The following is a 17,629-nucleotide window of genomic DNA, read 5'->3' as shown; positions in this document are numbered from 1 at the left end:
GCTTATGTTCTAATGGTTGGACATCTCTGTGTCAGGTGACCATACCAAGGCTTTGATTGGCCAGCTGATCATCTTCAACCAGATCCTGGGTGAACTCCGAGAGGACATCAGGGAACAGGTAAGAGCGAGGGGGGGGCTCAGGAGGAAGTGACGGTGATTCACGTATTGTCTTATCATCAGGTGAATGATAATGGCAAGGGAAAGTAATCAACATTTTAAAATTAATAGATTTGCTAGATAGTTTATCAAAGCCTAAGTCAGATACCCCATTGAGTGTAATTGATCAATATTAGGAGTTGAGAAATAAAGTTTACATTATTAGAAAGAAGATACTGCATTATCCCCTTTTCTACTGTAGGTATGTCATAAAAAAAGATTTGCTTTATTCATTAAATAAACGTGACATTTTCCACTGAAAAATACATTTTAAAAAATGAAGTACCTTCCAGTGGACAGATACCCTTGTTCTCGAGAGTAACTACAGTATACGTACAAATACAGTTTAAAAAATGAGACATTTCTGGTGACTGATGTATGTTTGTGATCTTCACAGGTGAAGGAGATGTCTCTGATTAGGAACACCATTCTGGAGTGCCAAGCGTGTGGTGAGTGCTTGAAGAGCAGCACTATACTAAGGCTGGGACTTAGTGTATGGACCAGAGGGGATAAAGTCAAGAAAAGGTCAACAAAAATAGACGAGAAGCACAGGAAATCAACAGAGAGATATATTGAAATCTATTAAATACTTTAGCTGTGTTTGATTGGTCTTGCCTGGCGCAATGCAACCAATGGAAAAGTCCCTTAAAAAGGCAATTCACTGTAAAAAAGGAGAGCTCCCGCCACTGTTTCGGTAATAAGCTGAGCGATGGGGCTGGAGAAATGTAAAAACTCTCAAATTCATAGACAGAGCAATGGATGGAAGGACTGACCATCCATGATGTCAAAATTATCGTTTTAACTATATTTTGAGGCTACAGTTTTTTTTAACATTTACTTTGTTTACAAACATTGGAGTAACACAAGCTTATGGGTTCTCATGGGATACGACAGTTGAACTAAGCTTACGAGGCATTTATAAGGGCTATTCTTCAAGAATCAATGGGTACATAATTGTTCATTTATACGTTAAAAAAAAATGAAAACCATGCCCGTATGGCACTCTGTGCAGGCTCGAAGGCAAGCTGAAAAATGTCTAATCCTATTTTGAACGCTGGTCTGGTATGTTCTATGTCTTTGTTAACCAGGCTTCCACGAGCCCCACTCTCGCTGCGAGCCCAACCTCTGCTATAAGGGTGTTCCCTGTACAGAGACCCGGGAGTACCCAGGCTACCGTTGTGGTGCCTGCCCAGAAGGCATGACGGGGAATGGCACCCACTGCCAGGACATTGACGAGGTATTCTAAGGGTTCTATTTCTTGAGCACCAAAAAATGATAGCATGATATTTTCTTAACATTCTTGGGTTAGATTCCCAAAAGCTTTGTAGCTAAGGTGGCACATGATTTCTCTCAACAACCCAGCTGCAAGAGAAAAACAATTAGAAAATTGATGTTTGGCGGCCAGCCTTCATTAAATGAAGCACTTTGCAGTGCGAAAATAACACGAATACAATGACATTTGTATTGTTACGTTCTGTTTCTCTCTGTCTCTATGTCTAAGTGTGCCGTAGCCCGGCCCTGTTTCTCGCCCGAGGGGTGCGTAAACACGGCCAAGGGCTTCACCTGTGAACCCTGTCCCGTCGGCTTCTCAGGATCCCTCCTCAGTGGGGTTGGGGTGGAGTTTGCCAAGAGCCACAAGCAGGTCTGACCAACATAAGACCCCCTGCTTCTCACACACACCCACATACAAACATAAACATTGTGCACACACACACACACACACATACACACACACATGGGAGCCTTGCACATGCATGCCATGCACACACACCATCACTATTGACACCTCTTCTCACCCACTGTATGGATGTGCACCGTGCCAAAGTGATTGCCTTTATGGCCATGGTGTATTGTCCTTAAATTGTTGTGTTTTGTCTGTCTCTGTAGGAGTGCACAGATGTGGATGAGTGTGCTGACCTCTCCAACACCTGCGTCCCCAACTCTGTCTGCATCAACACAGAGGTCAGTCGAGGAAAGGGAGTCAGAGGTTTCTAAAGTAAAGATTTACCACTTAAAGAAATACACAATTTTCTCTCTCTGTGCCTCTCTCTCTTTGTGTCTTTCTCTGTCTCCCTCTCTCTCCCTTTCTGTCTCCCCCAACTCCCTCCTCCATTTCTCCCTCTCACCCTTCCTCTCTCTCCCTCCACCCTTTACCCTCCTGTCCCTCTCCCCCCTCAGGGCTCGTTCAGGTGTGGTCTGTGTAAGGAGAGCTTTGTGGGCAACCAGACGGTGGGCTGTTTCCTGCGGAGGTCCTGCGCCACGCTGGGCTTCAACCCCTGCGACATCAACGGCCACTGTGTCATAAAGGGTGCTGCCGAGGTCTCCTGCAAGGTAAGACACATATATAGCACTTCTCAATAGGCAAAAAAAAGTTGTTTATTTGGGTGAACTATCTCTTCAATATCTTTTTAGCAACTAGACAAATCACCAAAATATGACATACAGTGCCTTGCGAAAGTATTCGGCCCCCTTGAACTTTGCAACCTTTTGCCACATTTCAGGCTTCAAACATAAAGATATAAAACTGTATTTTTTTTGTGAAGAATCAACAACAAGTGGGACACAATCATGAAGTGGAACGACATTTATTGGATATTGCAAACTTTTTAACAAATCAAAAACTGAAAAATTGGGCATGCAAAATTATTCAGCCCCCTTAAGTTAATACTTTGTAGCGCCACCTTTTGCTGCGATTACAGCTGTCAGTCGCTTGGGGTATGTCTCTATCAGTTTTGCACATCGAGAGACTGAAATTTTTTCCCATTCCTCCTTGCAAAACAGCTCGAGCTCAGTGAGGTTGGATGGAGAGCATTTGTGAACAGCAGTTTTCAGTTCTTTCCACAGATTCTCGATTGGATTCAGGTCTGGACTTTGACTTGGCCATTCTAACACCTGGATATGTTTATTTTTGAACCATTCCATTGTAGATTTTGCTTTATGTTTTGGTTCATTGTCTTGTTGGAAGACAAATCTCCGTCCCAGTCTCAGGTCTTTTGCAGACTCCATCAGGTTTTCTTCCAGAATGGTCCTGTATTTGGCTCCATCCATCTTCCCATCAATTTTAACCATCTTCCCTGTCCCTGCTGAAGAAAAGCAGGCCCAAACCATGATGCTGCCACCACCATGTTTGACAGTGGGGATGGTGTGGTCAGGGTGATGAGCTGTGTTGCTTTTACGCCAAACATAACGTTTTGCATTGTTGCCAAAAAGTTCAATTTTGGTTCATCTGACCAGAGCACCTTCTTCCACATGTTTGGTGTGTCTCCCAGGTGGCTTGTGGCAAACTTTAAACAACACTTTTTATGGATATCTTTAAGAAATGGCTTTCTTTTTGCCACTCTTCCATAAAGGCCAGATTTGTGCAATATACGACTGATTGTTGTCCTATGGACATAGTCTCTCACCTCAGCTGTAGATCTCTGCAGTTCATCCAGAGTGATCATGGGCCTCTTGGCTGCATCTCTGATCAGTCTTCTCCTTGTATGAGCTGAAAGTTTAGAGGGACGGCCAGGTCTTGGTAGATTTGCAGTTGTCTGATACTCCTTCCATTTCAATATTATCGCTTGCACAGTGCTCCTTGGGATGTTTAAAGCTTGGGAAATCTTTTTCTATCCAAATCCAGCTTTAAACTTCTTCACAACAGTATCTCGGACCTGCCTGGTGTGTTCCTTGTTCTTCATGATGCTCTCTGCGCTTTTAACGGACCTCTGAGACTATCACAGTGCAGGTGCATTTATACGGAGACTTGATTACACACAGGTGGATTGTATTTATCATCATTAGTCATTTAGGTCAACATTGGATCATTCAGAGATCCTCACTGAACTTCTGGAGAGAGTTTGCTGCACTGAAAGTAAAGGGGCTGAATAATTTTGCACGCCCAATTTTTCAGTTTTTGATTTGTTAAAAAAGTTTGAAATATCCAATAAATGTCGTTCCACTTCATGATTGTGTCCCACTTGTTGTTGATTCTTCACAAAAAAATACAGTTTTATATCTTTATATTTGAAGCCTGAAATGTGGCAAAAGGTCGCAAAGTTCAAGGGGGCCGAATACTTTCGCAAGGCACTGTATTTCCCTAAATGTATTGTCATGGAAAAGACGTCTTTATCTGGTTGTAACAGGAACCAGTTGATTGTAATCTGGCTATACAGTATCACATCATTAAGAAATCATGTTCCAATTTTTTACTACTTAGTATATTCTCTCTGAATATCTCTTCCAGTGTAATGTGGGCTGGGCAGGAAATGGGTATACGTGTGGTCCAGACACAGACAGCGACGGCTACCCCGACCAGCCTCTCCCCTGCATAGACAATGACTATCACTGTCGAGCTGTAAGCCTGTTCCAAACACACACACACACACACACACACACACACACACGTACACACACACACACACACAAACACACACACACACACACACACACATACGCGCACGCACACACACACGCACACACACATACGCACACACACACACACACACACACACACACGCACACACACACACACACACACACACACACACACATACGCACACACACACACACACACACACACACACACACACACACACACACACACACACACACACACACACACACACACACACACACACACACACACACACACACACACACACACACACACACACACACACACACACACACACACAGAGAGAATGTCTTACTTGCCCTAAAAATGATGTGTTGTGTTCCCTGTGCAGGACAATTGTTTGAACACACCCAACTCTGGCCAGGAAGACGCAGACGGAGACGGTATAGGTGACCAGTGTGATGAAGATGCGGACGGAGACGGAATCCAGAACGTGGAGGTCAGTCTAGCCTTGTATTCTGTCAGTGCGGGGTAATGTTCAGTTAGCAAAACGGAATCTCCCTGACTCCACTTCCCACAATTTTGTGTTTCCTCTTTGTTTTTCTAGGACAACTGCCGCCTGGTCTCCAACAAGGACCAACAGAACTCTGATACAGACTCATATGGGGACGCGTGTGACAACTGTCCCAATGTTCCCAATGGCAGCCAGAAGGACACCGACGGAAACGGGGCTGGCGACACCTGTGACAATGACATTGATGGGGATGGTAGGCTATGGATCGCTTATGACAGGGCTATTCAATTACTGTCCCACAAGGACCAAATTACTGCTGTTTTTTCCCCCCACCTGGTAGTTAATTGATTGATTCATTGTATTGATTGTGTTCCTTGTCTGATTTAGTTCCTGATTAGAGGGAGAGAATGGAAAACCTAAGTGTTTCATTCCTCCAGGGTAGCATTGCTAATATAGGATCACTTTTGTCTTTCAGATCATAATGAATAAGAGTATACGAATAGGGAGGACTTAATCCTAGATCATCAGCACTTTTACTCTGAGACGCTTTGTGAATACGGACCCAAGACCGCAATTCAATCGCTCATCTTCCTCCTTCTCATCCTCTCGCCAGGTATCCCAAACGTGCTGGACAACTGTCCCAAGATGCCCAACCCTATGCAGACGGACCGAGACGGGGATGGAGTGGGAGACGCATGTGACAGCTGCCCAGAAGTCAACGACCCCTTGCAGGTCAGAGGTCAAGAATACAGTTCTTAGAGCTGAAATAAAAATATAGTTTATTGAGGAAATCTTTGAAATGTCTTTTCTCCATTCAGTCTGACATGGACAATGACCTGGTGGGAGATGTGTGTGACACCAACCAGGATATGTGAGTGATCCTACTAGTTTTCTGGTTTAGGGGGCTTCAGAACCAGATAACAACCCAAAAATGACCCCTTTACCTGGTTATTATCTGGTTGTATCTCCAGATGACAACCAGGCTGAACCAGGTAAAGCTGTCTTTTTGTTGTCATTAAAAGATATGTATAAAATACATAATTTTACAATAAGTATATAAACTGACCATGACGCGTCTTTCTTCTTCTCAATGCAGTGAAGCCTAAACCACACCCCATTATTCAGAGGGGCGTTCTACAGCGCTTTGAGCACTCTCCAAGTCTCCAAGTCTGGAAGTTAATATCACGTAGTGCGAAATTTCAGTCACTGATTAATAACATTTGCCCGTGTACTTCAAGATTGAAAAATATAATAAGATAATGTCATGGGGCCGAGCTAGCCACTGACGTCCCTTAACACCCCATGACAGATTCAATGGCTGTAGCATAGCGTATTCGACAGAATGATTAGCTAATAAATATTTGAGAAATTATGAACAATAAGCACATGCTTTTACCTGATAATAGACTATTACTAATAATGTAACAACTTCAAATACCGAGCAAGTAACGTTAAGTAGCCTAGGTTAACTTTGCTGACCTTCAATTGAGGGAACTCAGCAGAGTTCTCTGAGACATTTTTACAACTCATTGAAATTCTGAAAATAAATACATTGGCAAATGTTACCAAACATGATAATAATAGGCCTGCATTACGGCAGCTAATTTTTCAATGACACTTTCCTTCCCTTTGAAGGTCACTGTCGCTGCGCTGATCGCCTGTGAGTGAGACAATGCTAGCTAGCCAATGGGAGTGTAGTAGAATGCCCCTCTGAATAACAGGGCGTGGTTTTGGTTTAACTGTGTCGGGAAAAAGAAAGACCATGACGTTGAAAAATACGTCAGGCTGACATCATTTCAACCAGTCTTGCCTGCTGGGTCAATGAGCCTGTTTCTAATGTCCCTGTCTTGTCCTCATGTGTCAAGGGATGGGGACGGCCACCAGGACTCCAGGGACAACTGTCCAGACGTCCCTAATAGCTCTCAGCTGGACTCAGACAACGACGGCATCGGCGACGAATGCGACGATGACGACGACAACGATGGCATTCCAGATGCTGGACCTCCCGGGCCGGATAACTGCCGGCTCATCCCCAACCCCAGCCAGACAGACACTGACAGTATGGAAGGAGTCACAGTGAAATAAATGCTTTGTAGCCCAGTCTTAACACGATTAAAGGCCCAGTCTGTTACTTTACTTTCCAGACACGCAAAGAGAGGGGGGTCACTTTTTACTGGAAATTAAAGTTAGATTAGAAATTCATATTCTGTTTTAAATGTTTTGGAATTTTATTGGCCTGCTGACAAGGTACCACAGGGACCTATGTATGTTTGTCCTAAAATATACTGTATGTCATACCAGAGTAACCTATTTCTCTCTATACTCCCATCCCCATTGGTGTTCTCAGAGTGGTATATTTTGTGTTTTGATCTCTCCCTCTGTCCCCCTTGTCCAATCAGGAAATGGCATTGGTGACATGTGCGAGAATGACTTTGACAATGACTCAGTGATAGACTTGATTGACGTGTGTCCAGAGAGCTCTGAGGTCACAATGACCGACTTCAGAGCCTATCAGACGGTCATCCTGGACCAGGAGGGCGAAGCCCAAATCGACCCCAACTGGATAGTGCTCAATCGGGTGACCATTTGGAATATTCCTAGATAGAAAACAAACATTACATTGTATGTACTTTAATTAATTAAGACTTGTTCTGGAATTTTGTTTTAGGGTATGGAAATTGTTCAAACCATGAACAGTGACCCTGGTTTGGCCATAGGTAAGTCTGTAAACCTCCTTCTGTCGCTCTGTGTATCTTTATGTCTGTCTTTCTTTCCTCCCCCTGTCTTTATCCCACTTTCTCTCAGTTTTATATGAAGCTGTATCAATAAAGAGCATGACAAGTCAAGTATCTCTCTCTCCCTCCACCTGATCCCCACCAGGCATCACAGCCTTTAATGGGGTAGACTTTGAGGGGACGTTCCACATCAACACGGCCACGGACGATGACTATGTGGGCTTCATCTTCAGCTACCAGGACTCGTCCAGCTTCTACGTGGTCATGTGGAAACAGATGGAGCAGACCTACTGGCAGTCGCTGCCTTTTAGGGCCATGGCCCAGCCAGGCCTGCAACTGAAGGTGGGGGACGCAGAAAACGGCATCTGTTGGCTTTAAAGGAACATCACACTCCAACATCAAACGTGTGTCAGATGTTTTCAGACCTTCAAAGTTGTCTTATGTCAATAGGAGTACACATCCCACCTCCATCATGTTGTGTTGTTCCAACTACATGCCTCAACTTCAAATGTAATAGATATTAGATTACCACAGCCAAACACTTGACTTTACTCTTTCTGCTCTACAGGCAGTTAAGTCACGGACGGGTCCCGGTGAATACCTCCGTAATGCCCTGTGGCACACGGGCGACACCCCGGGTGAAGTCACCCTGCTGTGGAAGGACCCCAGGAATGTGGGCTGGAGGGACAAGACATCTTACCGTTGGCACCTCAGCCACCGCCCGCAGGTGGGCTACATCAGGTGAGCAAAACATCAAAGGGCATTACAGCCACAAATGCTCTACTCCTAGTTTTATTCTCCTGCCAATGCACTTCATCATCACAAATGTTCCTCACTGTTTAATTGAGCCATTTTCTGTATAGAGATAGATCTATAGCTCTTTATGGCTATCTGTATATAATTCAGATTATGCACTGAATGTACAAAGCATTAGGAACACTATCCTCATATTGAGTTGCACCCCCTTTCCCATCAGAACAGCCTCTATTCGTCGGGGCATGGACTTTACAAGGTGCCGAAAGCTTTCCACAGGGATACTGGCCCATGTTGACTCCAATGCTTCCCACAGTTGTGTCAAGCTGGCTGGATCTCTACTCCGAATATCTTGTTCCATCTCATCCCACAGATGCTCAGTTGGATTGAGATCTGGTGACTGGGCAGGCCACTACAGTAAGCTGAATTCACTGTCATCTTTGTGGAACCATTTCTGGACAATCCTATCCTTGTGGCATGGGACATTATCCTGCTAAAGAAATCCATTCGCAGATGGACACTCTCCTGCTATTAAGGGATGAATCTGTGTGTCAATGATGTTCAGATATCATGTGGCATTCAAACGTTGCTCCACTTTTATCTAGGGGCCCAATGTGTGCCATGAAAACGCACCCCACAACACCACATTACCACCACCAGCCTGCAATGTTGACACGAGCCATGATGGATACATGTACTGGTTTTCTCCATACCCTTGTTATGTACTTGAGTGAAGACCCAAAAGCGGTTTTAACAGAAAACAGAGTTCTTTAATGAAAAACAGGAATGGCATAAATCCTCTTCCAACGTAGTCAATGGAACAAACAGAACGTTAGTATAATGCAGGATGCACCTGCCAGGCAGACTCCGACAGGATAGGACAAGGTGGAAGCAAACGGGACGACAGCTTGCTTCTGGCATCGAAAACACAAACAAGAATCAGACACTGAAAGTAGCAGGAACAGAGAGAGAAATAGAGACCTAATCAGAGGGGGAAGAGAGAACAGGTGGGAAAGAGTGCATGAGCTAGTTAGGGGAGATGTAGAACAGCTGAAGAATGAGAGACAGAGAAGGTAACCTAAAAAGACCAGCAGAGAGAGACAGAGTGAAGAGAAAGGACAGGAACAGACATAACAAGACATGACAGTACCCCCCACTCACCGAGCGCCTCCTGGCGCACTCGAGGAGGAAACCTGGCGGCAACGGAGGAAATCATCGATCAGCGAACGGTCCAGCACGTCCCGAGAGGGAACCCAACTCCTCTCCTCAGGACCGTACCCCTCCCAATCCACTAGGTACTGATGACCACGGCCCCGAGGGCGCATGTCCAAAATCTTACGAACCCTGTAGATGGGTGCGCCCTCGACAAGGATGGGGGGAGGGACGAGCGGGGGCGCGAAGAACGGGCTTAACACAGGAGACATGGAAGACCGGGTGAACGCGACGAAGATAGCGCGGGAGAAGAAGTCGCACTGCGACAGGATTAATGACCTGAGAAATACGGAACGGACCAATGAACCGCGGGGCCAACTTGCGAGAAGCTGTCTTAAGGGGAAGGTTCTGAGTGGAGAGCCATACTCTCTGACCGCAACAATATCTAGGACTCTTGGTCCTACGCTTATTAGCGGCCCTCACAGTCTGCGCCCTATTACGGCAAAGTGCCGACCTGACCCCCTTCCAGGTGCGCTCGCAACGCTGGACAAAAGCCTGAGCGGAGGGGACGCAGGACTCGGCGAGCTGAGATGAGAACAGCGGAGGCTGGTACCCGAGGCTACTCTGAAAAGGAGATAGACCGGTAGCAGACGAGGGAAGCGAGTTGTGGGCGTACTCTGCCCAGGGGAGCTGTTCTGACCAAGACGCAGGGTTACGAAAAGAAAGACTGCGTAAAATGCGACCAACAGTCTGATTGGCCCGTTCGGCTTGACCGTTAGACTGGGGATGAAAGCCGGACGAGAGACTGACGGAAGCCCCAATCAAACGGCAAAACTCCCTCCAAAATTGAGACGTGAACTGCGGGCCTCTGTCGGAAACGACGTCAGAAGGAAGGCCATGAATTCGGAAAACATTCTCGATAATGATCTGAGCCGTCTCCTTAGCAGAAGGGAGGTTATCGAGAGGAATGAAATGAGCCGCCTTAGAGAATCTATCGACAACCGTAAGAATAACTGTCTTCCCCGCTGATGAAGGCAGTCCGGTGATAAAATCTAAAGCGATGTGAGACCACGGTCGAGAGGGAATGGGAAGCGGTCTGAGACGGCCGGCAGGAGGAGAGTTCCCAGATTTAGTCTGCGCGCAGACCGAACAAGCGGCGACAAATCGACGCGTCACGTTCCCGAGTGGGCCACCAGAAACGCTGGCGAATGGAAGCGAGCGTACCCCGAACGCCGGGGTGGCCGGCTAACTTGGCAGAGTGGGCCCACTGAAGAACGGCCGGACGAGTAGGAACGGGAACGAACAGAAGGTTCCTAGGACAAGCTCGCGGCGACGGAGTGTGAGCGAGTGCTTGCTTTACCTGCCTCTCAATTCCCCAGACAGTCAACCCGACAACACGCCCGTCAGGGAGAATCCCCTCGGGGTCGGTGGAGACCTCAGAAGAACTGAAGAGACGAGATAAAGCATCAGGCTTGGTGTTTTTGAGCCCGGACGATAAGAAATAACAAACTCGAAACGAGCGAAAAACAGAGCCCAACGAGCCTGTCGCGCATTAAGTCGTTTGGCTGAACGGATGTACTCAAGGTTCCTATGGTCAGTCCAAACGACAAAAGGAACGGTCGCCCCCTCCAACCACTGTCGCCATTCGCCTAGGGCTAAGCGGATGGCGAGCAGTTCGCGATTACCAACATCATAGTTACGTTCTGACGGCGATAAGCGATGAGAGAAAACGCGCAAGGATGGACCTTGCCGTCAGAGAGAGAGCGCTGAGAAAGAATGGCTCCCACGCCCACCTCTGACGCGTCAACCTCAACAACAAACTGTCTAGAGATGTCAGGTGTAACAAGAATAGGAGCGGATGTAAAACGATTCTTAAGAAGATCAAAAGCTCCCTGGGCGGAAACGGACCACTTAAAGCACGTCTTAACAGAAGTAAGGGCTGTGAGGGGAGCTGCCACCTGACCGAAATTACGGATGAAACGACGATAGAAATTAGCGAAGCCCAGAAAGCGCTGCAGCTCGACGCGTGACTTAGGAACGGGCCAATCAATGACAGCCTGGACCTTAGCGGGATCCATCTTAATGCCCTCAGCGGAAATAACGGAACCGAGAAAAGGAACAGAGGCGGCGTGAAAAATGCACTTCTCAGCCTTCACATAAAGACAGTTCTCCAAAAGGCGCTGGAGGACGCGTCGTACGTGCTGAACATGAATCGAGAGAGACGGTGAAAAAATCAGGATATCGTCCATGTAAACGAAAACAAAAATGTTCAGCATGTCTCTCAGGACGTCGTTAACTAGTGCCTGAAAGACAGCTGGAGCGTTAACGAGGCCGAAAGGAAGAACCCGGTATTCAAAGTGCCCTAACGGAGTGTTAAACGCCGTCTTCCACTCGTCCCCCTCCCTGATGCGCACGAGATGGTAGGCGTTACGAAGGTCCAATTTGGTGAAAAACCTGGCTCCCTGCAGGATCTCGAAGGCTGAAGACATAAGAGGAAGCGGATAACGATTCTTAACTGTTATGTCATTCAGCCCTCGATAATCCACGCATGGGCGCAGGGACCCGTCCTTCTTCTGAACAAAAAAAAACCCCGCTCCGGCGGGAGAGGAGGAGGAGACTATGGTACCGGCGTCGAGCGAAACCGACAAATAATCCTCGAGAGCCTTACGTTCGGGAGCCGACAGAGAGTATAATCTACCCCGGGGGAGTAGTTCCCGGAAGGAGATCAATACTACAGTCATACGACCGGTGTGGAGGGAGAGAAGTGGCCTTGGAACGACTGAACACCGTGCGCAGATCGTGATACTCCTCCGGCACCCCTGTCAAATCGCCAGGCTCCTCCTGTGAAGAAGAGACAGAGGAAACAGGAGGGATAGCAGACATTAAACAGGTCACATGACAAGAAACATTCCAGGATAGGATAGTATTACTAGACCAATTAATAGAAGGGTTATGGCGCACTAACCAGGGATGACCCAAAACAACAGGTGTAAAAGGTGAACGAAAAATTAAAAAAGAAATGGTTTCGCTATGATTACCAGAGACAGTGAGGGTTAAAGGCAGCGTCTCACGCTGAATCTTGGGGAGAGAACTACCATCTAAAGCGAACAAGGCCGTGGGCTCCCTAACTGTCTGAGAGGAATGTCATGTTCCCGAGCCCAGGTCTCGTCCATAAAACAGCCCTCCGCCCCAGAGTCTATCAAGGCACTGCAGGAAGCAGATGAACCGGGCCAGCGGAGATGGACCGGAAAGGTAGTGCGTGATCCAGAAGGAGAGGCCTGAGTAGTTGCGCTCACCAGTAGCCCTCCTCTTACTGATGAGCTCTGGCTTTTACTGGACATGAGGTGACAAAATGACCAGCGGAGCCGCAGTAGAGACAGAGGCGATTGGTGATTCTCCGTTCCTTCTCCTTGGCCGATATGCGGATACCCCCAGCTGCATAGGCTCAGCATCCGAGCCGGCGGAGGAGGGTGGCAGTGATGCGGCAGGTGGCAGTGATGTGGAGAGGGGAGCAACGGAGAACGCGAGCTCCTTTCCACGAGCTCGGCGACGAAGATCAAACCGTCGCTCTATGCGAATAGCGAGAGCTATTAAGGAGTCCAGACTGGAAGGAACCTCCCGGGAGAGGATCTCATCCTTAACCTCGACGAGGAGACCCTCCAGAAAACGAGCGAGCAAAGCCGGCTCGTTCCAGTCACTAGAGGCAGCGAGAGTGCGAAACTCAATAGAATAATCCGTTATGGATCGATTCCCCTGACATAGGGAAGACAGGGCCCTGGAAGCCTCCTCGCCAAAAACAGAACGGTCAAAAACCCGTATCATCTCCTCCTTAAAGTCCTGATACTGGTTAATACACTCAGCCCTCGCCTCCCAGATTGCCGTGCCCCACTCACGCGCCCGTCCGGTAAGGAGAGAAATGACGTAGGCGATGCGGGCTGCGCTCCTGGAGTAAGTGTTGGGCTGGAGAGAGAACACCACATCACACTGAGTGAGGAATGAGCGGCACTCAGTGGGCTCCCCAGAGTAACACGGCGGGTTGTTGATCCTGGGCTCCGGAGACTCGGAAACCCTGGAAGTGGGAGGTGAATCGAGGTGGAGTTGGTGAACCTGTCTTGTGAGGTCGGAGACTTGGACGGCCAGGGTCTCAACGGCATGTCGAGCAGCAGACAATTCCTCCTCGTGTCTGCCTAGCATCGCTCCCTGGATCTCGACGGCGGAGTGAAAAGGGTCCGGAGCCGCTGGGTCCATTCTTGGTCTGATTCTTCTGTTATGTACTTGAGTGAAGACCCAAAAGCGGTTTTAACAGAAAACAGAGTTCTTTAATGAAAAACAGGAATGGCATAAATCCTCTTCCAACGTAGTCAATGGAACAAACAGAACGTTAGTATAATGCAGGATGCACCTGCCAGGCAGACTCCGACAGGATAGGACAAGGTGGAAGCAAACGGGACGACAGCTTGCTTCTGGCATCGAAAACACAAACAAGAATCAGACACTGAAAGTAGCAGGAACAGAGAGAGAAATAGAGACCTAATCAGAGGGGGAAGAGAGAACAGGTGGGAAAGAGTGCATGAGCTAGTTAGGGGAGATGTAGAACAGCTGAAGAATGAGAGACAGAGAAGGTAACCTAAAAAGACCAGCAGAGAGAGACAGAGTGAAGAGAAAGGACAGGAACAGACATAACAAGACATGACAACCCTAGTCCTCCCATCAGCGTGAAACAACAGGAACTGGGATTCTCCATTGTCCAGTGTTTTTGTTCCTTAGCCCACTGCAACCACAGTTTATTGTCTTTTTCTGAAAGAAGTGGAACTCTGTAAGGTTGTTGGTTGCCATACACCATTCGTGTCAAGGTACGACGAATTGTGCATTCTTCCATGGGTCTTTGGGCACCAATGTTATACTGGACTGTAGCCCATCTATTGCACAATTTGTGTCAGCCTCCTTTGTCCTCTTTAATAAATGACTTGTCGTTGGCTGGATGTCCTTTGGGTGGTGAACCATCCTTGATACACACAGGAAACTGTTGAGAGTGATAAACCCAGCAGCGTTGCAGTTCTTGACATACTCAAACCAGTGCGTCTGGCACCTGCTACCATAACCGTTTCAAAGGCAATCTTTTGTCTTGACCATTCACCCTCTAACAGATGACATCAATAAGGGACCATAGCTTTCACCTAGATTCACCTGGTCACTCTATATCAGGGAAAGAGCAGGTGGTTTGTACACTCAGTGTATAGATATATCATTGTGTATACCCATGTCACAGGGTGAGGCTGTATGAAGGCATGACATTGGTGGCAGACTCTGGCGTGGTGGTGGACACCTCAATGAGGGGCGGGAGGCTGGGCGTCTTCTGCTTCTCCCAGGAGCAAATCATCTGGTCCAACCTGGGCTATCGCTGCAACGGTACGTCAACGCTCTCAGAAGATCATTTTCTTGAATTTGAATTTAACCTGGCTACGTTATAATATTTCTTTCTATCTTTTTCCATCAGATACTGTACCAGAGGACTATGAGTTCTACCGCAAGCAGATGCACGTCAGGGTGTGACTGAGCCTAGCACAACATCTGTGCAGATACACAACATCACCTGTGCCTTCGCTGTATCTTGTGTGTGTGTGTGTGTATGGTTGTGTGTGTGTGTTTTAAGGTACATTTACTTTAATGTGGGGCTCTTTCTGTCTTTAGCCCCCACAACGACCTTATAGGTTGGTCAAGTCAAGAGTTTAAAATTGTTTGACAACATAAAAGCTTTTATTATTATTTTATAAATTGATGAATGAAAGCTACTTTTAAGGAATTAGGATTGTGAAATCCTAAAGTACATGACTGTGTATAAGGTAAAATGAAATGCATATGTTTGAAAAGTGTCAAATCCTACTCTTAGACTTAAACTGAGCATCATAAAGGTTTCAGACTCACAGTTGACGTCACATTATACACCAATCCACTGTTAAATTGTACAATATTTGTCATGATAAAGGGTTAACTTAAAACCTGTTGAAACTCTGGGGGCGCTATATCATTTTTGGATAAAAAGACGTGCCCGTTTTAAGCGCAGTATTTTATCACAAAAAGATGCTCGACTATGCATATAATTGATAGCTTTGGAAAGAAAACACTCTGACGTTTCCAGAACTGCAAAGATATTCTCTGTGCGTGCCCTAGAACGTGAGCTACAGGCAAAACCAAGATGAAACGGCATCCAGGAAATCAGCAGGATTTTTGAGGCTCCGTTTTCCATTGTCTCCTTATATGGCTGTGAATGCGAGAGGAATGAGCCTGCCCTTTCTGTCGTTTCCCCAAGGTGTCTGCAGCATTGTGACGTATTTGTAGGCATATCATTGGAAGATTGACCATAAGAGACCACATTTACCAGGTGTCCGCCCGGTGTCCTGCGCTGAAATTGGTGCGCAAACCTCAACTGCAAGTATTTTTCCATGGAATTCAGAGAAGAAAGCAGGCTTCCACGAACGATATATCAATGAAGAGATATGTGAAAAAACACCTTGAGGATTGATTCCAAACAACGTTTGCCATGTTTCGGTCGATATTATGGAGTTAATTCGGAAAAAGTTTGACGTTGTTGGTGACTGAATTTTCGGTTTGTTCCGGTAGCCAAATGTGATGTACAAAACTGAGCGATTTCTCCTACACAAAGATTCTTTCAGGAAAAACTGAACATTTGCTATGTAACTGAGAGTCTCCTCATTGAAAACATCCAAAGCTCTTCAAAGGTAAATTATTTTATTTATTTGGTTATCTGGTTTTTGTGTAAATGTTGCGTGTTAAATGCTACTCAAAATGCTAAGCTAGCTTAGCATACTCTTACACAAATTAGTGAATTGCTATGGTTCAAAAGCATATTTTGAAAATCTGAGATGACAGTGTTGTTAAGAAAAGGCTAAGCTTGAGAGCAGGCGCATTATTTTCATTTTATTTGCGATTTTCAGAAATCGTTAATGTTGCGTTATGCTAATAAAGCCTGAGGCTTTATTCACGATCCCGGATCCGGGATGGGGAGTTTCAAGACCCAAGGCTGAGTTTATAAGGAATTTTATAATTGTTATTTTTATGAGGATCATCGAGACAGACCTATGTGGAAGCCTGTGAGAAACCAATTGCATGGTAATAAACATCCAAATATATATATATAAATATTTATATATATTATTTTTTACTGAGTGTTTGCATGTAAACCATAATACTAGATCTCGCCAACCCAACATATGCATAAGGTTCATTGGCTACATTTACACAGGAGGGCGAGAAAAAGAGAGACTGGGGAAAAGCAGGAGCTGAGACAAAAGGCTGTTTGACTTGACAAAGAAGACACACTGGCAACAGACAAACAGAGAACACAGGTATAAATACACAGGGGGTAATGGGGAAGATGGGTGACACCTTGAGGGGGGTGGAGACAATCACAAAGACAGAGGTGAAACAGATCAGGGCGTGACAGTACCCCCCCCCCCCCCCCTCCTCTAGAGACCTGGGCACATACCTGGTTGAGCGGGGTGTCAGCATTGGAACTCAGAGATGAGGCCTGGGTCCAGGATGTCCCTAGCGGAGACCCAGCACCTCTCCTCCAGGCCATAACCCTCCCAGTCAACCAGGTACTGGAAATCCCTGCCCCGAGGTCGAACCTTCAGGACCCGTCTCATCATGTACGTCGGTCGACTCCCATGGTCTCAATTAAGGCGTTCAATAATTAGTTGCATGTCATGATTTACTCACTTTTTTCATTCTGTTACAATTCACCACAAGCACTGTTACAACTAACCCAGACCATGGGGTAAATTGTTACACTTCCCTCCTTGTATTTAAGACAACACAGTGCATTTGCAGTTTGATTTACATATATAGTAACAACACCAAATTGTAAAGGACAGATGTAGGTTGTTTGTATCAAGTTTTGAATACACTACCATAAACGATCTCTGAGAAACGAATGAAAAGGTGAAATGTGTTACAACCATC

At 46.3% G+C, this 17,629-nt stretch overlaps 1 protein-coding gene across 1 annotated transcript in view; it reads left to right on the top strand.

The window, feature by feature from the left end:
* The window catches only part of LOC135552110 (thrombospondin-3b-like), a 33,894-nt gene extending 18,048 nt beyond the window's left edge, over nt 1-15,846 (top strand). The window contains exons 6-23 of the mRNA XM_064983521.1: nt 36-118; nt 554-605; nt 1,245-1,393; nt 1,658-1,798; nt 2,044-2,118; nt 2,335-2,487; nt 4,382-4,492; nt 4,884-4,991; nt 5,100-5,259; nt 5,620-5,738; nt 5,825-5,877; nt 6,872-7,065; nt 7,406-7,584; nt 7,675-7,723; nt 7,887-8,083; nt 8,310-8,482; nt 14,916-15,055; nt 15,144-15,846. Coding sequence (XP_064839593.1) covers nt 36-118; nt 554-605; nt 1,245-1,393; nt 1,658-1,798; nt 2,044-2,118; nt 2,335-2,487; nt 4,382-4,492; nt 4,884-4,991; nt 5,100-5,259; nt 5,620-5,738; nt 5,825-5,877; nt 6,872-7,065; nt 7,406-7,584; nt 7,675-7,723; nt 7,887-8,083; nt 8,310-8,482; nt 14,916-15,055; nt 15,144-15,199 — 2,192 coding nt within the window. The 3' untranslated portion in view covers nt 15,200-15,846. The remainder of the gene's footprint in view (nt 1-35; nt 119-553; nt 606-1,244; nt 1,394-1,657; nt 1,799-2,043; nt 2,119-2,334; nt 2,488-4,381; nt 4,493-4,883; nt 4,992-5,099; nt 5,260-5,619; nt 5,739-5,824; nt 5,878-6,871; nt 7,066-7,405; nt 7,585-7,674; nt 7,724-7,886; nt 8,084-8,309; nt 8,483-14,915; nt 15,056-15,143) is intronic.
* The last annotated feature ends 1,783 nt before the right edge of the window (nt 15,847-17,629 follow it).

The sequence above is a fragment of the Oncorhynchus masou genome, chromosome 13 (genome assembly GCF_036934945.1).
Source record: "Oncorhynchus masou masou isolate Uvic2021 chromosome 13, UVic_Omas_1.1, whole genome shotgun sequence".
Lineage (NCBI taxonomy): Eukaryota > Metazoa > Chordata > Actinopteri > Salmoniformes > Salmonidae > Oncorhynchus > Oncorhynchus masou.
The sequence above is the reverse complement of the archived record's forward strand: the minus strand, read 5'-3'. Positions and strand labels throughout refer to the sequence as shown.